Source organism: Fukomys damarensis, unplaced genomic scaffold (genome assembly GCF_012274545.1).
Source record: "Fukomys damarensis isolate Sample0158 unplaced genomic scaffold, DMR_v1.0_HiC HiC_scaffold_20, whole genome shotgun sequence".
In the NCBI taxonomy this organism is placed as follows: domain Eukaryota; kingdom Metazoa; phylum Chordata; class Mammalia; order Rodentia; family Bathyergidae; genus Fukomys; species Fukomys damarensis.
Window position 1 is genome coordinate 14,851,112 of NW_022900932.1, and position 22,717 is coordinate 14,873,828.

At 39.3% G+C, this 22,717-nt stretch overlaps 1 protein-coding gene across 37 annotated transcripts in view; it reads left to right on the forward strand.

Annotated features, from left to right (window-relative positions):
• Kcnma1 (potassium calcium-activated channel subfamily M alpha 1) overlaps positions 1-22,717 on the forward strand; it is a 709,412-nt gene that overhangs the window by 673,874 nt on the left and 12,821 nt on the right. For all 37 annotated transcript variants that reach the window (XM_033766495.1, XM_010607512.2, XM_033766488.1 and 34 more), the window contains 3 exons: positions 3,207-3,337; positions 20,197-20,391; positions 22,261-22,379. In XM_033766495.1, coding sequence (XP_033622386.1) covers positions 3,207-3,337; positions 20,197-20,391; positions 22,261-22,379 — 445 coding nt within the window. The remainder of the gene's footprint in view (positions 1-3,206; positions 3,338-20,196; positions 20,392-22,260; positions 22,380-22,717) is intronic.

Consider the following 22,717-nt stretch of genomic DNA (forward strand, 5'->3'; position numbering starts at 1 on the left):
AGCCACAGGGCTGTAAGAGACTCAAGCAGTTCATGTGGACCAGACCTCTGACAGGAAATTCATCCAAACATCTCCACCCCAGAAACCAACAGTAGCCTGCAAAAGCATCCTGTGCCAAGAATTTCTTTTTCTATTTGGAATTCCTATGCTAACTAACTAGGAAATCCTGATTTGTGATCAGTGCAAGAGGAAAGAAAATGCTTGGTGCCCCAAATCTAAGGTGACAACTCAGGTGTTCAGTGAGCATAACTGACTATCCTGAAGCTCCATTCTTCTGTGTTCTCTAAGCCTCCCTTGGCTCAAATTACCCCAGTCTTTAGCCTGGCACCCTGTTTCTCTAGTAACCCTCCTCTAACTGCATCTCCCATATCACCCCCCACAAATGTTTACTATTTACCTGACCATTCTGAGATGTGTGCTACATTATACTGAGCCATCAAATGGCCCTTGAAAAGATAGAACCAAGGCCAAATAAGTTTTTTAAACTGTGTAGTATGTTGCAGTCTTCATCTACCTGGAGACTTCCAGTCCATGTTAGCATGGCAAACATTCCTAAAAGTTCCACAAGAAAGAATTTTGTTTAAAGGCATTTAAGCCACTTTTTCTCAATTGTATTTACCCGCATACATTCTGGGGTGATGTTTTTGTCACTTCTTAGAACCGACGTAATTGCCGTTCTGTGAGGTAGGCATTCAGTAGTGCTGGCTGTTCTCCTGAGACTGGCAGTCCAGAACAGTATATAAGGTTTTCACTGAACCCTGGCTAGGGCCTTGGAGTTCTTTTCCAATGATCCACCTTCCTCATCAATGAAGATCTGGAGTCCTTTCTCCTACTTGGAGCCACTTTTCCTCTAGGTATGATGCCATCCCTTCCCTAGTGTTAGTAGCTATTAAAAATGCACTGCACATGGTCTTCAGCTTACATTTTGTGATGAACAAAGCAGAAACTCTAATAACATAAATTTTTAGAAGTCTAAATTATATTGATCCTAGTTTTCTTGATTGCTTCATTTGTGATTCTGGAATGGGGCAACAGCCCAGGATAAAATGATTCAGAATGCTAGAAGCCACCAGGTGGTGTTAGTAGCTATTAAAAATGCACTGCACATGGTCTTCAGCTTACATTTTGTGATGAACAAAGCAGAAACTCTAATAACATAAATTTTTAGAAGTCTAAATTATATTGATCCTAGTTTTCTTGATTGCTTCATTTGTGATTCTGGAATGGGGCAACAGCCCAGGATAAAATGATTCAGAATGCTAGAAGCCACCAGGTGGTCAGATCATAGTAGTGGTTAGAAAAAAAGAAATGACAGAGAAAATGGAAGGGGGGAAGTACTGAGTCACTCTGATTGGTGACAGGTCATACCTGTCTTATGTGGACCTGGTTGGAGCAGTGTTTCACTTGTGATTGGCTGAGACTCAGCTACTTGTTATAGGAGGACATTATAGCTTGTTTAACCCATCAAGTTAGGTTATAGTGCACTGTAGATGGAGACACATTTGGGCCAAACTTAAAATATTTATGGAGGTACCTTTAGTCCAAACTTAATTTAATAAGACAGAAGAAAGTGAGAAAAAACTACCATTTGAGGGATTCATAACAGTGTTTCTGAGAGAGGCAGAGGGAAGCTGGGTATTTTCATAACATATGGATTGATAGACATTTAGTGTCACAAAGGTAATCCCGGTAATAGCCTCCTTTTATCTAGTGCACAGCATGATCCACATGCTGGGCCAGACTCACTAGGCATGATCATATACGAGCCTGCAGACAACTTTTTGAGAGGACTGCCTTAATTTCTCCATTTTTAAAGAGGGAACCTAGGTTTAGGATCAGAAAATGCTTTGTTCAAGAAAATTGGTAGCAGTGTCTGGACTCAAAGCGCAGTTGTCAGAACCTGGATTTTGGACTTTCTTCCAATAGCCTCCAATTCACAGGCTGCTGAGACAATAGGGACCCAACAGGATGGCCTTGGAAAAACGGAGCAATGATTTTCCCCTGTGAGAGTCTTCCTGCAGGGAGAAGAGATAGTGTCACTTAAAAATAATTCCATGCTTAGCCTTTTATTGTATTATCATTTATTCTGCCTCATACAACAAACAAACAAAAGTTTTGGTTTTTCAAAACGGAAAAGTTGTAGAAAAAGTTACTGCAAAAAATTAAAACAATAACTCTAGGAAAGAGAATTAGCAGCTGATACATTTAGAAAAGAAACAGAGAAGGGAAATCTCATCTGTTCTCCTTCTAAAAGCACTCTAATTATTCCAGAAATCACAAGTACCCCTCTTCCCACTGCCATCCCTCCACTTTTCCTCTATTACTTGCTCTGCACAAGTGATAATTTCTGAAGGCAAGACGGGAATGGAAATTAATTTGTCATTTAATTTTTAATAAGTTAAAGACATCTGAGTGACACAACTAATCAGTCTGCACGTGTGTGTAGAGGAGCCCTTGAGGAATCCTCACATGGAAATGAGATACAGCATCCAGGGCTGTGTCTGCTTGAGCAGAAGCACAGAGAAGACTGAACTGTTTAGAAAGAGAAAGGGAAAGCGTGGGTGTAGCCTTGCAACTCAGAATGCAGAGAGTCCTTGTCAGTGTGCTGCCAGAGACAGCGAGGGCTCCACTGCATTTGGAGGTTCCTGAGTTGTCAGCAGGCCCTGTGGGGTGGATTCAGGGGCCAAGGATATCAGGCAGCATGCAGGGTAGGTGTGGGTCGTGCCTGTGGGTGTTTTCCTTGCAATACCTTTGCTGTGCTTCTGTCCGTTGCTCTTTCCTTTGAATAAATCGCTTACTTTTCTTTATGGCTCAACTTACCATTCCAGCATGGCTGCTTGTCACTGAAATTTGTCCATCTCTCAAAGGACTTGGCTACCAAAAAATGCTCCAAAGTGTTTTTCAGTCACGATTCTGAAACTATACCAAAGGACGGGCCAGTGCTGTCTACTAGTCCTTCAGCAGCCTGCCATGGGGCAAGTCTGCTTGACAGCATTGCTCTCCAGGTCTCAGAAGTTTAAACAGTCCCATAGGAGCAGTCCATTGAGTCCCACTGCCCCCAATCCGAAGATTTATCAACATCTTCCCCATGCTTTTGTTTCCTTTGTAGTAACGTCAGTGTTTCTAAACCAGTCATCTGGTCTTTCTATGGCTTCTCTGCCTGTGTATGGTCTTTGATGCTAATTTTTATTTTACGCTCTTTCCAGTGAATGATACTAATGTTCAGTTTTTGGACCAAGACGATGATGATGACCCCGACACAGAACTGTACCTCACACAGCCCTTTGCATGCGGAACAGCATTTGCTGTCAGCGTCTTGGACTCGCTCATGAGTGCGGTGAGTTGTCCAGCTCCCTCCTCCCTACTCAGGATATGGGTACAGGATATGCCTGTGGGCCACCTCTAATGTGGGAGACGCTAATTGGGACTTGAGCTAAGGTGGGATGATGGTTAATCTTAATTGTGTCAAAGTGATTGACTTAAGAAAGACTCACGGGATTAGTAAAGCACATTTGAGTGTGTCTAGGTGGGTCATGGAGGCATGACTTTGGGTATTATATGTGGCCCTCGGCACCTTCCTCTGTGAACTGTTTCCCTACTCTGCTTCCTGGCTGCCATGCATTGAGCTTTCCTTCCACCACATCCTTCCACCGTGATTAATCTGCCTTGGAGCCAGCTGACCATGGACTGAGTCTCTCCAAACCAAGAAGCGCATTAAACCTCTTCTGCTTTCAGGTGTATGTGTCTGATATTGTGTCTCAGGGAGGAAAAAGTTGCCTAATACAGGTTGAGAACTAAATGGCATGAAGTTTGTGATTTAGATGAGTATATCAACATTAATCACTTGGGTGACACAAATAAGCAAGCATTTGGTTATAAATCCCTAAAAGTGTGAGGAAGGCAAGAAAGGCTGTATGACCAGGTCTTGAGGATCAGAGAAAGAGTTTCCAAGGAAATAATATAGATTTTAACATTAACATTTGAGCCACACTGCAGGGAGGTTTTGTGGGGAAGAGTATTTCCTAAAGGAGAAGGGAAGCAAATGTAGGCTTCAGGGAGAGAGTATGGGGAAACTGACCATCTCAGAAGGCACAGAGAGCTTATGAGATGGACTACAGCGAGATTGACAGGGAGGATCTTTGCATGTTTTTGTGTCTTTGTCTTCAGATCAGTGAAGAAGTTGAAAGGGCTTGAAGTTGGAGAGTGGTTAAATCTGGTGCACATCTTAAGGGAATTGCCTTGGCTGGTGTGTGATTGGTAGCATGGAGGGTAGGATGGCAGTAGGAGATCTGAATGTGTCAGTATTATAGCTTGGACTAAGGTAGAGATGGATGGATTTTAGTGTTTAGTGGCAACATTGATAAGATGTGGGAATAGATTGAATATGAGCGGAAGGTAGAGAGGACAACGTGTGACTTTCCCTGAGAAAGCAGTCCTGGGGTGAGGAACGGACATGACGGGGAGCCCTGGTCAGTTCTCTGCTGCAGAAAAAGGACAGAGTGATGGAAAAGCCGGAGGATGGGCGGCCAAGAGATCCAAAGCAGTTTTTCTTTTTATAGTAGCTTCATACATGTCAAATGATCACAGCTTTTGTTTTCTCACTATTTCAACCAAATGCCAAATAACAATTAAAAAAATAGATCTTTGCTTAATGGAACCATCTTTCACCGCAGAAGGGAAAAGCAGACATTTTGAATGGGTCATAGCCTGTATGTTGTGAAGTGTTCCTATTGAGTGTCTTTATTTACTATATAGAAAATCCTCTTTATTTTGGAGTTCTCCAATTCACAATTTGTGAAAGTGCACAAATAGGCTGGATAAAAACTGACCTTTGGAGAATTCATGTAAAAGAGTTTTATTGAACACATTAAAACAATAAACATAACTCAGAGAGGTTTTATACACATACTTTTCTGAAACTGCTTAAGAAGGTTGTTCTCCTGAATATGTTAAACAACTGATATGCTAATTATGCATTATTCTCATCTATTCATTAAAACTAATCCCTGAAGGACTTCTATTTGTGGAAAGAAAAAACAGAGCTTTTAACAACTAATTTAGGCTATTCTGTATTCCTGAACATGATCCAATTGCAAACATATCTTAGTTAAAAATCAGAATTATGGATTTAAAAATAATTATGAAATAACATTCATCTGAATCAAAGTATACTGGGCTTCACACCATGCCAGGGCTTTCTAAGCCAACTAGGGAAAAAAGGTTCCCTAGAGAGGGCTCTCCTAGTGTGCTGGGATGCATGTCCTGGCCTGATAGGGCTGGGACTCACTGGGTAACTTTTCTACCTGCCCGTGATGTCAGGCTCATTTGGGCCAAATCCTTGAACAGGCCAGAAGGGGTAACAGAAGATACAGAATGTGTTTAGTGAGTGCCAGTTTCTCTGCAATAGGCCTTGTGGTCTCCAAATCCAGCTTCAAACAGATTTTTGTAATTCATTTTTTCAGATTGCAGAAGACTGTGTCTTGCTAAGAGATGATTAAGCTGTTTACAGTAGATGACTTTTTTTTCAGAATTACAAAATGCCCTGTTTTTTAAAATACAAATTTATGAAATTGTTTATGTTTATACATATCAAACATACAATATATTCTAAGAAGGACCAGCTTTATAATAGCAAGACTATTTTATTTATAAATGATGAAGCATTCCAGAAGGGTAACAACAAAGCATTAAAGCAAGTGAAGGTTGCTTCAGAGCATGGACCCTGCGTACCTATCTAGGTTGAATACCCATGAAGTGAGCCCCACTTTGAAGGAAGCAACAGAGAACCTCTTCATAGCACACAGGACTGTGGTGTGAAGGTAGAGGTACAGCAGGGGTTGGGTTGCACATTTGTCTGCCTAGAGACCACTAAGGAGTTAGTTTTTGGAAACTCAGATAAGAAATCAAAGTGTATTGGCTGGAAGTAATAGTAATTTTCAAAAGTCAGTTTAAATTTCCTTTGAAATGCAAATTTAAATGTTTGGGAGAGGGTGCCTCATGTTCTGAAAGCAGCATTTCTTTTGCATTCTAGCTTGGGGAAACAAACTGTGCCAGGAATCCAGTACCCATCATTGTATTTATCAGCAGCAACAGCTTTTATTGAGTGCCCAGAGGTGTATGGAGCCCTTTAGCTCGTATACGATCTAATCTGTTGGCCATAATGTGAACAAACATGGTAGCAGTTTTAAAGCAAAACTGGCCCATGGATAGAGACTTTTCAAATCAAACTATTCCAGAGCTTGTTTTTAATCTGTCTGGGATGCACAAGTTCCACAATGAGGTTTTGAGTTAAGACCATTTCACCAGACCCAACGGGATCTAGACCTTTGTGATAGAGTACTACCTTGATTTCTTTAAATTCCACCTCAACTCTGATTTATGAAAAAGATCAATTATCCAGGCAGTAACTAAAGGAACTAAAAAGGCTGGCAGGAATATAAATTGAGAAAATGAGGCTCCTCCACACAGCAGGAGCCAGAGGTACACTTCTGTGGCAGGCATCTGCTCACCAGTACCTTCACACATCCATGTGCAAATCTCTTTAGATGTCGATGATCTCCTTTTTCTAGCACTCCTCTCCAAATTGCCATTTAATCATGTGTCTAAACATTCTCTGAATATTGTCCTTCATAACTCAACTCCTGCTGCTTACTGCTTCATTTGTTAAAAGAATAATGTTTGGATTCATCAGAGGCATTCCTGGAACAGACAGAGATGTTACAGACATGGCCTTGTGGCTTCAAGCTACAAATCAGTGGCAGAAATCCAGGATGAGAGGGAGGGAGTAATTATGCTTATAAGTACGTGCCTCCAAGAAGAAGATCACAACTTAGAAATGCATTTTTCAGAATGTTCCCAGCTTGCTGCTCTCTTGCCCCCTCCATGATGATTGGAAGCCTGTCTGTTTTTAGCACTAAAATTAGCATATGAGTATTCAGATTTGTTTTCCACCCAGCCACTACTTCCTCCCAACTGCAGTCCCAACTTATGTCCTACCAGAATACACTGGAAAGAGAAAGTGAGACATAGCCAGCCTGCTTGGATGCAGATCCCAGCACCACCTTTTCCTGGCTGTGTAACCTGAACCTCTCTGTGCCTGTTTTCCCATCTTTAAAATGGGGGTGATAATGGGTACTTATCCTATGGGGTTGCAAGATGAGGCAATGGTTAAGGCTGTAAAGTGACTAGTGCACTACTTATCACACAACAAGCTCTCCCTGTATTTATGACTGTGATTGTTCTTAATTTATCCACTTACTGGGCACTTGGTGAATGCCAGGCATTGCTCCCCATGCTAAGAAGAAAGATCCTGCTTTCCTGTTGATTAAACTTTTCCTTTTTTTTTTTGTTCAATTAAACGTTTCTTCTAGTGAACTAAGTTAGAGATAGCAATAATGGAGGGGAATAAATAAATAATGTCACATAAGGAAAAGGATTGAAGTACATAACTAGCTTGAACTATTTTTCATCAGACCACAAATTAGGCCTGGTTGACCAGCAGCCTTCGCGTGTCTTTTCCACAGTTGGGGGCTCAGTTGGGTCCAACTGTCATATAAGGAAGGTAGTAGCAACCCTTTATAGCTTTAGGGTAATAGGAAAGGACAAAGTATAGGAAGGAGCTCTCACTGAGCGGATATGTGTAACTGTATAGATTTATTATATACATGTATGCTCATACTTGTGTGTTCATGCACTCACACCCTTCCTTTCTCACACATACGCACATCTTAGAGTGATAAGATTTAGGGACTAAATGAATAGATGAAGTGGGAATATCCAGGAAAAATGTATCTGTGTCCTCATCTCCAATATCAGAGATCTGGTCTGGCCTTGCCAGAAGTGAATGAATATATGTTGAGAAGACTGGAGAATGTGGCCATCCATGCACTGGGTCCACAGGGTTTACTGTCTAAGCTGAACGTTCCCTAGGTGCAAGGCCCGGGTGGCTGTGTGAAGGTCAAATTCTTTGTTAGCCCAAGCAGACCCAGTCCTGGGATTTCAGAGACATAAGCAAAGTTCCATGGCCCAGCTCCTTACACTACACTCAGGAACCTCCGTTTTCTCCTGCTCACAAGGATTTTAGAGTGCCCAGGCTGTGCCAAGGCAGTGGGCTGGTAGTGAATGTGGAATATTCTGGGGAACATAAGAACATACCCCTTCGTCACATCAGGCCAGGCGGGCCTAGGACCAAAAAAAAAAAAAAAAAAAAAAAGGAAATAGTTCTCATCCGTCACAAAAGAAAAATGCTAAAAATAAAAATCCACACCATGAAAACTAGCAAATATAAAAAATGGCAGCTATGACATGGAAAATGACAATTTTAGAGCAATTATAAACGAAAGGCAGAGTGCCATTAAAGTTAAGGCAATGTTATTAAAAGATGTGTTAATTTTCAGTTAAATTTTCTATAAAAGACCAATTAGTTTAAAAGGCTTGACAGCATTAACTGTGAAACATAAGCTCCGGTAATTATACTTTAAAAAAATAAAAAGAGGAAGATGCTCCAGAGCTGTGGTGGTGCACGTGCAGAGGGGAGGCACAGAGTGGGCTAGGTGGCGCTGCCGGCTCAGGTTTTCCTGTCGCAAGCCCTTGGTCCTTGTCCCAGCCTTGCCTGGTTTCCTGTGTCTCTGTGTAGGGCCTGAGAGTTAACCCACAGTAGAGGCCCAGGAGGCCACACCTATGTTTGAGCTGTCTCTGGTAAAGATGAGAGCACAAGGACACAGAAAGAGGCATTTCCTAAACTGGTTATGTTGCCAGTTGACTGTTCTTTTTATAAGCTGCCATGTATTATTACACTGATTCTCTCATTTAACAGTTGCTGCTGTTCTGTGGTGCGTGGTGTTTTTTCATCCTTGTTAGATGGATAAGGAATCTGAGGCATAGAAAAGTCAGGTAACTTTTCCACTGTCATAGTCGTTGAATAGCAAGGGAGGGATTCAAAACCACATCTGCTGGATCTAAAGTCCGTACTCATAACTAGGGTTCCCTGTTGTCTTGCTCAGAAGAAAAGACTTTCCTGGCCAGGTGTGGAATCTGGCTGTGGGAAGGATTCTGTCTGTATTCCTTGGATGACATGGGTGCCTTGGTTGCAGGCACTGAATGGGACTCTAACTTGGCTTGATTATGCTCCCCAGTACCCATATGACAGAGGAATAGCCACTAAGAAGGGTCACTGGAGACTAATCCTGCCAGCGCCAGAGGATCTGTCTCTCAGAGGTTTCTAGCGAGGTATCATGGACATGGTCTGGGAGGAGGCATGACAAAGTCTGGAGTCATAAAAAGTTCAGGAGACAAAGGATCACACCTCCACATTCCCTCCTTTTGAATGTCATATTACTTCAACTGTAGCATTTCAGTGAACCCAGAAAAGACATGTGCTTTCTGAGTTAGGTGACTTGTAGGGAGAGTTGTCTTTATAGGAATACTGCCCCATAATTGGCACTTGAATTCTCAACACTTGATTGGGCCCTTGATGCAGAAGTAGCCACTTCCTACGCAGAAAGCCCAGGAGTGGTGCTTATTCCCAGGCCACTGACTGCTCTATAAAGTGGCCCCTGCCTTAATCATGTAAGGAATTTGAAGCCCACCAATATGTGACCCACTTGACACCATTTTCAGGGGGAGGTATTGTCCTTTCATCAAATTATTCAGGTCACAAAAAGACCATGATACATGCCCATGCGTAATACTCAAAGAACTCTGCATCTGAAAATTGAGGCATCCCAAGAGGGGCTGAGTGGTAGAGCACTTGGCCTGACATGCACAAGTCCTTGAGTTCAATCCCCAGCATCACGAAAACAAAGCACACATTAAAAAGGAAGTGTTTTGCAGAGAGAAGTGCATCATCATCGTCGTCTGTAATTATACACTTGGCTGACCAGAGCCCTGCTCTTTGATGCCTGCATGGCAAAATCCAGGAGAATCCAGTTATAGCCCCAGCTCAGAAGGTAAAGAATTGAGCTCAGAGTTTTGATCAGTCCCAGAGTTGTTCAGGCACCTATAAAACACCAAGACTGACTCTCAAACTGTACCTGTTGATGGCCAATTTAAAAAGTGAAGCACCCTTTGAATTACACACAATTGTACAGCTAAACTGAGGTCCAGGGATTAGCAGATGCTCAATAAATGTCAATGCTGATCAATTAAAAAGATTATGTTGTTTCAGAACAACTCCTTTCAACACAGAAAGAGAAGTGTGTTAAGGTCAATACTAAAGGGTCGGCAAAACAGTACTTTGAAGGTTGACCTTTTATACTTACTCAACAGGGAACTTAGAGTTCATTGACATTATGCTTTCATTAGCAAAGTTATTCCTGCTCTTTGTGGAAAATTTGGAAGCACAACCATGCATGAAGAAAATGTAAGTCACCCATAGCCTCAGCACCAAGATAACCATGGTTGATATTTTGGTGTATTTCCTTCCGGATGGATAGATAAATATGAACTACGGATGTGGAATATGGATATCAGCTTTGTATCTTGGTTCCTTCTTTCTTTTTCATCTAACATTTTGTCCAGAGCATTTCATCATGTCATGTTTGTAGGAACCATGATTTGCCAAACCTCTGTAGGACTTAATGAGAATGGAATCTACTCTACTGTTGAGCCTTTTCTTTTTAAAAGCTGTTATAATAATTAAGCCTATGTCTTAGTCTTCTGTCACTACAACACTTGAAATAATCAACTTATAAAGAGACAATTCAGGTTTATAGTTTTGGAGGTTTCATTTGGGTGAGACAGCCATTGTGATAGTGAGCAGAGGAGCAAAACTACTTATCTCGTGGCCAGAGAGAGAGAGAGAAGGATCTACTATCTCCTCTAAGGGCAAGTCTTCTGCCTTCTGTGATCTAAAGATCTCCACTAAGCCCTATATCTTAGATTTCCCACAACCTCCTCATAGTTCCAAACTGGGGACCAAATCTTATCCACATGGATCTTTGAGGGATCTTCTATACCCAAATTATATCACCTTGTGCTAAACATTAGTGTACAGGTAACAACTTTGAGGTAATCTTACTTGGTTTTTAACAAGTCCGTTTTGAAGTTCCTGATTCACTGTGTCTGGTTATCTGTCAGATGCAGTTGTAGCTGTGCACACAGAGATCTATAGTGTATAAATGCTATCTCATACACTCTGGTGGGTGCTGATTGTCATTTTCCCTAGGAGGCCTTTTAATTGTGTTTATGAGTTTTTAAGCATGCACATCTTTAATTTGTTTCTAATTGTGCAAATGCATATCTTCTTTTGGGAATTCTTTTATAGTTTTTGTCCTTAAAGAGTGCTTGCTACAGAACAGAACTATCAAGTACTGTATATTGAGATTAAATGTTTAGGTGTATTTTCATGAGGTAGTTTGAGGCTACATTTTTGTGTATAACTATTTTATAGTACCATTTTCCTTTTAAAAAATACATGTAAATATATTTTTACAGTAGAAAATATATAAATAAAAAAATTGAAAGGGGGAAATCCATCAAAATTCTGTCATCAAGAGTTAGCTACTAAGTGAGGTATTTGAGTATACTTATAATTATTTTATATAACTATGGATCTATCCATCACCTCAGGTATGCATATTTGAATCAAAAGTGGTTTTTTATCCTACTTTTTAAACATTTTAATATTACCGTGCCATATTGTTACTATGCCATTACACTCTGAAACCATGTCTATGCATTGTAGGACATGGGAATGAATCATTTATTTAATCATTACCAGGCTGTTGAAAGAAAGCTTTTCCAGATAACCAGTTCTCTTCAAATCAAATGTTGAACAAACATCTTTTCCCCATAGTGTGTCATGCTTTCCTTATTATAATAAGGCATGGATCAGTTAACCATTTCTCAAAACGGCCAGATGGCAGATTTTTTGGCTCTGACAGCCATATAGTCTCATTCTCAAGTATTCACGTTTGCTGTTATAGCAACAAAGCAGCCAAAGACAGTAAGTAAACAAATGCGGGCACATATAGGTCCCAATAAAACTTTATTCAAAAATAAAACAAGCCGCGGGACCTGATTTGGCCCAAGGGCTGCATTTGTCAATTCCCGTTCTAAGAACTTCTAACTACTACTAATATATGGTTCTTGTAACTATTTTCTGGTTGATATTCTAATTTTTAATATTATGTACAGTGTTTAGTTAAAAAAATCTTCAAAGTTTATGGTAGCATCTGCCTGTAATCCTAGCTCTTGGGAGGGTTAGGCAGGAGGACTACAAGTTCAGGATCCTCATTGGCAACTTGGTGAGACCCTGTCTTAAAATTAGAAGGGCTGGGGATGTAGCTCAGAGTGAATGTGCTGGGTTCTGTCCCCAACAACACATGCACGCACACACTTGTGTGTACACACACACATACACACATTTATTATTATACCTGGGAAGAAAATGTCCTAAAGGAAATTTAATATAATTGTGTCTTGATTTTAAAGCCCTCCTTGCATCTATAATTAGGTATATGTCAAATTTAAAGTTTTTATTAGAAAAAAATGACACTGTAATGTTCAGTTTATATGTCAAAGGACATGGAATCATAATTTTTTTCTAATAATATTCTTTTTATAAATTATTATTACTTTGGTTTTGCTTTAAAATAAAAGCTATTCTTTTTATTCCAATGTTCAATGACTGTGACATTCAAGAGAGCTTCTAAAATAGTAGTATTAATTCTCTTACATATCTGACACTGTATTCTTCTCCTGACTTTATGTGTTTTGCAGTTATAATTGTCATTGGTTTTATTTTAGTTTTTCAAGAAAATATTTCTTGAATTTATCGATTTTCTAAATATCCTCCAGCTATTTTATTGACATTTTAATATTTCACCCTACATTTCTTAGAAAAAAAACAATGAAAACATTTTTGATATTTAGCTCTATTTACTATAAGTCCTTTTATTTAATTTTTGTTTTGTTTTGTTTGTTTGTTTGTTTTTGGCATTACTGAGGATTGAACCCAAGCTTTTACTACCTTCCCAGACCTTTTTATTTTGAGAGAAGGTCTTGCTAAGCCACTCAATAGCCCTGGATGAGCTTCAGTTTAATATTAACAGCATTTAAGGCTCTCAATATATCTTTCCAGTTTCAGCCTCAACCCATATCATTTTTATATACCATTTTCAAATATTCTTTAACTGTTAGTCTCTATCCTAAGTTTGATTTCCATTTTACATACTAGTTACTTAGGGTATTTTTTTGAAAAAATAATCTTTGAAGTGTTGGATATTTACTTTTGATTCTAGTACATTTCAATTATAAAGTTATGGTTTTACTGTAAGTGTGAGCTTACAGCTCGATATCAAGTTAACTCAATATAGTATTTCCAATGTTTCTCGAAATAATATTTTACTATTTCCTTTGTCTCTTGTATAGATATCAAAGTTTGATTTGATTTGGGTTCTTAGTATCTAAGAGCTTTTGCCATTTTGTAGAATTACTTAGCTCATTTATGTTTAGTTACATTAGATATACAGTAATGTTATATATAATATTATTGTTATATATTGTGTTATTGTTACAGAAGGACTCAGTAAGTGACACACAGAGAGGTAGCAGAATGGAAGTAAAATAACAAATTTACTCATCAATAAGGTTCGATCGCACCTAAGCTGTGCCTGGATTGATGACACACTGGGTTACAACTCCTCCTTTTATAGGGTTTCACAGCCTTGACTTCATTTGGGTGGTTACATTTTATTCTCACAGTTCAAATCACAGTCACAGAACAGTTCATCTTTTCAACCCAGATGTAACAGTTCTTTGCAGTTGGGGAGTTTACCTTTAAGATTCACCTAGTTATCTATGCTAGCCCATAGGAAGCGGGTGTTCAGGGTCAGGGGAGCCAATGTTAGCAATGGGTCCTTTCATCCAGACACTCTTACGATCATGGGGCTCCAGTCTCTTCCGAGCTCAAGGTCTTACTGTGCCCTGTTGTCTCAGGGTCAGACCCAATGCCTCAGTCGGCAATTAGTGCCTTCGGTGCCGATTAGTTCTGAGCGAAACAAACTGCTGCTAGAGACAGCGGAAGCCATTTTACATTGTAACACTTTATAGGTTTTTGCTATTTATAAAAATGTTCCCTATCGTTATGATTATGCTTCCCTTCCGACACATACCCTTTGTAGTACCTGGGATGTGCTTTACCACTGTGCTACATCCCCAACACTTTTTAATTTAATTTAATTTTGAGACAAGGGGTTGCTAAGTTGCCCAGGCTCGACTTGGACTTGTAACACTTCTGCCTCACCGTCCCAGGGACCAGGGACTGAAGGCAATGATTATGCTTTGTACATGCTCCTATAATAACCATTTCATTTATTATCTACCTTTTGGCATATGGATTATATTTTGCATGCTTACTTTTACTATTTATGAGTAAACTGTGCATTGTTTTTAATAGTTAATTATTACCATCCTTCTATGAATATATTCAAAACTATATTTTTAAAGTATTGTTATCCAGAAAAAAAATCTATCAGCCCTCGATTCTGCTATGTATGATTTGACAATTTCTATGTTTTTATTTCCATTCTCCTACTTCCTATCTATTGTTCTGAATTTGAAAAATTATTTAAATAATACCATACTAATAGGTAATTTTCAAGTCATATATTTTTCTTTTAAGGATTGATTTTGACATTTGTGTCCAGGTTTTCTAAAAATGTGTACAATGGTCTTAAAATTCCATATTTCTAATATCTTTCATTGGTATTTTTAAACAACATTAGCTTTTTAAAAATTAAAAACTTAAAATCATCTTGAAATAAAACAGTTTTGTACCTATTTTTAAATAAGGTCAATAAATTTTTAAATACTCCAAGATTGAAAATGTTTCTGTTGCCTTCACAAGAGATTGTCAGTTTAGCTATATGTGGAATTTTCAGATAAAAGCATCCTTTCAAACTCAGGTAACATTTCTCCTATGTTTTCTAGAGAAGCCTCAGGCTAGCCTGATTTTATACTTTTTTTTTTTGTAACAGTGTTACTTTTCTTCTTCATTTAGTATTTTAAATCCGCATATTCATTTGTTACAGCCTAGTTGGAGCTACATTTGCTTGATGTCCTCTTTGATCTACTTCCTAGGTTCCCTTCCTAACTCAGGGCAGGTTATTTTTGTTGGTTGCTTCTTCCAGAAGTTTCTCTACAACTTTAACTTGTGACCACTTAACATTTATCAGTGTGACCTCTGTTGTCATTCTTTACTGTCAGATTCCTTTTAATAAAAGGAAAATCACTATACTTTTCTCTAGACTGTTTAGAACTATTTAATTTTACTTCCATATCACTGATTGTATGTGAATGTATCTCTGTACATGTATGTATGCATGTCTTGCATTTCTATAATTTCCTGCTACTTCACTATTAAAAATGTGGCCAGTATAGACTGACGTTCCTGTCAGCCATTTCTTCTTAAAAACATCCTTGTTGAGATATTAATAGACCATGCAGTTCACCCAGTGTCTACAATCAGTGGGCTTTAGAATACATGCAGTTTTATAACATTTATCTCCATAGTAAATTTTACACCATTTTCATCATTTCAAAAAGGAACCTATCCTCTCCTTCCTTACCTCTACTCCCTCAGCCCTAAACAACCATTGCACTACTAATCTCTGTAGATTTGCCTTTTTAGAAATGTCCAAGTTTTATCTGTGTCGTAGCAGGTATTAGTGTTTAATTTCTTTTTGTAGCCAAATAGCATCCATTGCATGGATACAACACATCAGTGCATCCATGAGCTGGCATTCTGTTTCCACCTTTTGGCTGTCCTGAATAATGCTGCTATAAACCTCTCTGTGCAAGTTTTCATGTGCATACGTCTTCATTTCTCCTTAGCATATATAGTGTAATTGCTGGGTTATATAACTTAGAGTGTAAATACATGAGAAACTGATAGACTATTTGCCAGTTGGTTGCATTGTTTTCTGTCCCTACCAGCAATACAAGAGGATTCCAATTTCTCCACACTCTCATCAGTTGTTCCGATTATGTTCTATTCTTTTTACTGCTAAACTAGTTAGTATAAAATGCCATCTTATTTGGGTTTTGATTTGCATTTCCCTGATGATTTTTCATGTCTGTTGTCCATTTATATATATTGGCTTTGAAGAAAAATTTGTTCAAGCCTTTCCCCATTTCTAAAATCAGGTTGTCTTTTTGTTGTTGAGTCATAAGAAGAGTTTTAATACTGAATATTAGACCTTTATAAGAATATGAATGGCAATAAATTGCTCTCATTTTGGAGGTGGTCTTCTCAGTTCACACATACTGTCTTTCAAGGCACATATATTTGAAATTTTTATGAAGTTCAGCTTATATGTCTTGGAACCATATGCTTTGGTGTCTTATCTAAGAAACCATTGTAAATGCTCATAAAGATTTGCTCGTATTTCTTGCCTAAGAATTTTGTAGGGTTAAATGCTATATTTAGGTCTTTCAATTATTTTGAGTTATGTTTTGTTTGTGGTTGGAGATATAGGTTGAACTTTATTTTTCTGTGTGTGAATACTCAGTTGCTACAATCCTATTTGATGAAGAGACTGTGTTCTTTTTGCATTGTAGTGTTTTGGTATTCTCACTGAGAATCATTTTTTCCATAGCTGTATGAGTATATTTCTGGACTTTCAATTCTATTTTGCTTTTCTTATGTTTGTCCTCATGCCAGTACCCCACTGTCTTGATTGCTGTAACTTTTGTAATATGTTTTGAAATCACAAACTGTGAATCCTCCAACATTTTTTCCAATACCAAGGCATGAACCCAGACTTCCACACTGAGCTATTTCCCAGTCCTTTTTTATTTTTTATTTTTGAGACAAGATCTCTCTAAGTTGCCCAGGCAGAACTCAAACTTGTGATCCTTCTGCCTCAGTCTCCCAAAGTGATGGGGTTTCAGGTATGCATCATTGCACCTGGGTTCTTCCAACTTTTTTGTGTTGTTTTGTTTCTTATAGGATTGCATTAGCTGCTTTATACCTCTTGCAATTCCATAGTATTTCAGAATTAAAATTTCTATTAAGTTTTTGGGGGGTACTGGGGATTGAACTCAGGACCTTGTACTTGTGAGGCAGGTGGTTGCACCACTGAGCTAAATCCCCTGCCCCCAAATTTCTATTTCTTAAAAAATTGATCTCTGGGACTTTGGTAATAATTACCTCGATTCTATACATTTTATAGTGATTATTCCCACTTTAATAATATTAAGCCTTCCAATCCATGACCATGGGATGCCTTTCTGTTTATTTAGATCTTAACTTTTATCAGTAATATTTCACAGATTTTAGTACACAGGTATTTCACTTTATTGGATAAAGTTATTCTAATTATTTTATTCTGTTGTTATTGAATTGTCTTCTTAATTCTATTCTCATATTATTTATTGTGAATGTGTTTTTTGTATATTGGTTTTATATTCTGCAATCTAGATGAACTCTGTTTTACCCATAATATTTTTAGAGGATTCCTTAGGATTTTCTGTACTCAATATCATGTCATCTATGCATAGAAACAATTTTATTTCTTCTTTTCCAGTATGAATGCCTTTTATTTCTTTCTAGCACTGGCTAAAGCCTCCAACACAACGTTGAATACAAATCATAAGAGTAGTTTCTTTGTCTTAAACAACTTATTTTATTCGTGTGTGTTTGCAACACATAATGGATGCATTCACGGTGGAGTCTTGGTAATGCACATATCACATCTTAGTCTTTTTTACTTTTCCTTCCTCTCCCTTCCCTCCCAAAATCTTTGTCTTATTCTGGACTTTAAAGGAAAAACATCCATTCTTTCACCCCTAAATACAATGTATTAACTGTGAATTTTTCATGCATGTTCTTTATGAGATAGGAAAGTTCTATTCCTGGTTTGTTGAGTGCATTTATCATGAAAGGATAATGAATTAATTTAACTATGCCTTACATCCATTTAATTTTAATATTTTACATTAGAAAAGAATTGCATAAGATGTATGAAGTCAGCGTTCTTATCATTTTATCTTCTACTTCTTTTATACATTCTCTGTTTTTAAAAATTTTATTTTGACTTCAAAGTAAGTTCTCCCTAAATTTTTACTTCTCCCAATAGCTATTTAGCCAGTCAAAAAGATGTTTTTCTTTTATATATTAAACACAATGGTTCATTTTGGGAAATATTCTTGTTCTCATTCACTTTCTCTCTCCCGCCTTCTCTCTGAGAGTACAAAGAGGTGAACTGTTCAATAAACAAAGTCCTGAGCATTTTGCCATCTACCTTATGTCTGTTGGAACCCCCCTCCCACTCCCACTAGTCTTGATCTAGAATGGTAATTGTAATACAAAGGCCTTTGTCAAAGCTCTGCATTCATTTTTTATTACTTAATGTGGTACACAAGCTTAGAAGCATCTCCTCCTTCCAGAGATGGGTAATCTCACTGTAGGGAAGACAGTTTACACCAGTAAAGTCTGGAAAATGTCTATGTAGGTAACCTTAACCAACCTCTATTGGAGTGCCACTTTGGAGGACCCACCTTCTGTGGTCTCATCCCAGAATGCAACCCTCAGTGACCTTTGCTGAACAGTTCCTGAGTCTAGACAGAGCCTAAAAGTGTACGTAGACTGAGACGTACAGAACCATAATAGAAAAGACTGAATAGCCAAGGGAAAGTTGGAAGTAAGATTGACTTTCCTTTTATTAGCAGTGGTCCTATTGCTCTGACATCAGGCCAGAAATAGTATCAGTTATCCTTGTGCACCAAGCATAGAGCCATTCTGTTGTTTCATTTTATAGATCATGAGACTGAGGCACAAAGATGTTCAATAACTTTGCAAGGCTACACAGCTTGAAGAGAAGGTAGCATTAATCCCACAATGCAACCCCAGATCCCTTAACCATTTCTTACTTGTTGTGTACTTGTTCTGCTTTCCTGTCCCAGGGCACAGCTGGATTTTGAGTATAATTTTTCCTTAGGGCTGATACTCTATGAATAACACCCCTAACCTCCTTTGAAACTAGACTTTCCTATTACTTTGGGGAGTGTTTCAATGAAGGAAGCGAATCCAGCCCACCAGCCAGCATCATCTTAACTCAGAAATCCTCTTGGAATTCTTTGCATATAAACCCGATCTTAATGACCATGCTTATATTATGGACGAGACCATCTAAGCCCAGAAACATTAGGCAATCTTCCCCAAGACATGGGACTAGTGATGGCAAAGCAGGGACAAAAACTCCTCCTTATCTGGTTTGTTCCCTACCATGCTTTGCGAAGTAAACTAAGAAGCAGCTGAAGTAAAAATGCTTGTGTCTTTTCTAACCTGCTCCCAAAAGACTGAGAGTCTCAAAAGCCACAGGCATGATTTGATTTGATTTAACTTAGCCTGTTTGATTCCTTCTTACACAGGAAAATGGAATGCAAGGCTTTTAGCTGAGATTTTTCTCAAATTAGGCTGAGTGACAAATATCTTTTTAAGCTCTTTTACTTGGCATCCTATTAATTTTTTAAACCCCCCCCATTGTTTGCTCCCTGACAGACCTGTTATCTTTCAGATGTGAGACAAATATACACTTAGAGGAAAATTTCTTTAAAAAGCAATATTTGCCTTGGACTACTGAGGGTATTTTTAAAAATACAAAACAAAACATACCCAAAGTACATTCACCAGGACACTCACTCCATCATAAATTTTTTTGGCTTATTTATCGATGGCGACTTCTGGGTTAGACTGTCATCAAATCATGTGATAAATTGCTGAGTTTGTGACGGTAATGATTCTCTTGGCATATCATTCCTGCACAGAAAGAAGTTTTGCCATTTGGCAACCTGGGTAACAGGCCCTCAGAGTCAGACCTGTCGGGGGACTAGCCTGAGTGGGCCGTAGATCATCACATGTGTCCAAATTCCCACAATAGACATGTAGATTTGCAGAGGTGAGGCATTATTTGCTTCCCAAGCAACACCAATTATGGTAAACACCATTTATTCCGATGTTAGCCCTTTAATAAAATCCTCTGAATTGGTTTTTTTAAAGTCATGGCAGAGTCAAGCAGGAGAGAAAAGAATGGAATAATTGGAGGCTGCTGTCTTTTCACTTCCCACATAAAATTATTTGAAGAGACAGGCCAGAACTTTAAACAGGAGATACCAAGAAAAGTTGTAATTTGGATGTCGGCTGTCGTTACTTTAGGGTGTTTGCTTAAGGATGTTCTTCCTCTATCTCCACAGACGTACTTTAATGACAATATCCTCACCCTGATACGGACCTTGGTAACTGGAGGAGCCACCCCGGAGCTCGAGGCTCTGATTGCTGAGGAGAATGCGCTTCGAGGGGGCTACAGCACCCCCCAGACCCTGGCCAACAGGGACCGCTGCCGCGTGGCCCAGCTAGCTCTGCTGGACGGGCCCTTTGCAGACTTGGGGGTGAGTTTACAGCCCAAGGCATGCCTGAGCCCAGTGTTGGGGAAAATTCATTCCAGTGAACTTGATGTGAGATGGTGATAAGCTAGGCATCTATGCTTCTCTTTTCTGTGACAGATAACTAGAGGTGATTTTTATGATATAGTGGGTATCAGGCATCATGCTTTATGCAAAAAAATCGCTTTACTCCTCATGGCGACCCTGTGATGCAGGTTCTATTACCACACATGCTAAGGCAGCTGAGCCCCAGAGACACTGAGGACTGGCCATCTTGGGAATTTGCACCAAGCCATCCTGGCTTTAGAGCCCATGAATCTTGTTGTCCCTTGCTATTTTCATCAGGGACCTTCTTACCCAAAATGGAGCACAGCAGGTGACACCAACATTTAGCTCAGATTGTGAAATCTTTCCACAGGTTTCTGGCATAGCTAAATGCTGCTCAGTTTTGAATCTACACGAATGTCACCTGGGAATGTCCAGCCAGAAATGTTAAGGTTTGAGTGCTTGAGTCTGAGACTGACCCAAGCTTTGATGGTTCTCAAAGCACCAAGGTGTTCATGTGCATCTAGAAACTATAGCCAAACAGCATCTCAGGTGGACCGTTCAACGCCTCTAATTTAAAACTTAGGTCCTGTAATTTCTTAGGCTGCACAAAGTTGCCTTCCCCAGGCCTACCCTATGACAGAGGTGACCAGCCTCTTCCCTTGGGTTCTCTGCACCAGACTGGGTGCTGGACACAGGCAGCCTTGACCCTTATGCCCTGCACAACTCCAGGGACATGTGTTGACGTGGTGGAGCCACGAGTCTTAGGAGCCTGCCTAAGACGGTTCCACGAACAACAGTGTCAACCAGAAAGTCAAATAGTGGGAAAGGATGTGTCCCTATTTTTTCCTGGAACACTTGTACCTACTTGCACCATATTTCAGTTTGGTTTTGGTGTGGGTCCTGTGTTAGACGAGGTTTTTATGAAAGACATTTTTGTAACTTGTGGCTCTTTACTTAGCACTTACTGATACACTTGAGTAGGATCAAGGCTTTAAACAGTGGTAAGATTTGGCCCCACTTGAGTGGTAAGATGATGATGCCCACGTGGAAAGTCCAGTGATAGGAAGGATAAATATATTCCCTTTATTTCCAGTGAGATCATTCTGTAGTTCTTCTATTATAATCATGCCCACCTGGGGCTACCTGGCTGTCTGATACCTATGTTTCCAAGAGAGTGCTTTGGCATTCAATTCCTCAGTCAGGCCCCAGACCCCAGGAAGGTGGCCATGAACTGATTAGAACTGTGAATCCCAATTATTCCACCTGAAGACCCCAGCTCCTGCAGAAACACATCTTCTTCCCCCTTGCCATCTCTGAGGTTTGCAAATTGTGCTTTTCACACAGTCCCTATCAGCAAGTCTTTCACCATAGGACCTGGTGGGGTCCCTTCTCCTTGCAGTGAATTTCATTATCACTCAGGCCATTTTGATAACATGGTCTGATCACAGTTGCCACATTTGAGCTGGGCAAAACATAATCACTGTTCTGTAGGGCTGATTTCTTCTCTTCGGCTAAGCCTACTTCTGAGACCGGCAAGTTTTACACCTTCATCTCAACTGAGGGGAAAGCATAATCTCCTTAGGGAGCTCTTGAAAACCGGAACACCACCAGCAGAAAACCTCATTGTTCTCTAATTCCTAAAATCACCCCTATCAAGTATAGGTGTTAACCACATTGACTTTCTTAAACTACAGACACCTGACAAAGACCCTCCAACTCAAAAGACAACAAAACAAGCTTCTATGAAAAGGCTCTTTTCCCTCTTGGACTTCTAACTTCCAGGCAAATAAAAAAGACGTTTCTCTCTGTTCTTTTGCTGTCTCCCAGGATGGTGGTTGTTATGGTGATCTATTCTGCAAAGCTCTAAAAACATATAATATGCTTTGTTTTGGAATTTATCGGCTAAGAGATGCCCACCTCAGCACCCCCAGCCAATGCACGAAGAGGTAAGTGTTCCTTGCCACTCTGTATCTCCACCTAAATGCAGGGGTATATACCTCCTCTCCTGTCCCCTGCCATAAAAGCAAAAGACCATTACATACTCTTAATGTGTAAATGACTCTGTCTTCATTAAATCTGACACTGAGTTTGGAAGTTATGAGAAATGTTTTCTTTAATTGCTAATCATGCATGTGAAGATACTGTGGGAAGTATATGAGTTTTGTAAAACTAGTTCCATCACATGATTGCAAAAGTTGGACTAGTAGCATCTCCATTAAACTCCAGCTACTAGGATCACCTCTGTTAAGTACCTAATATAGAGATACTTTACATTGCTAGTGTT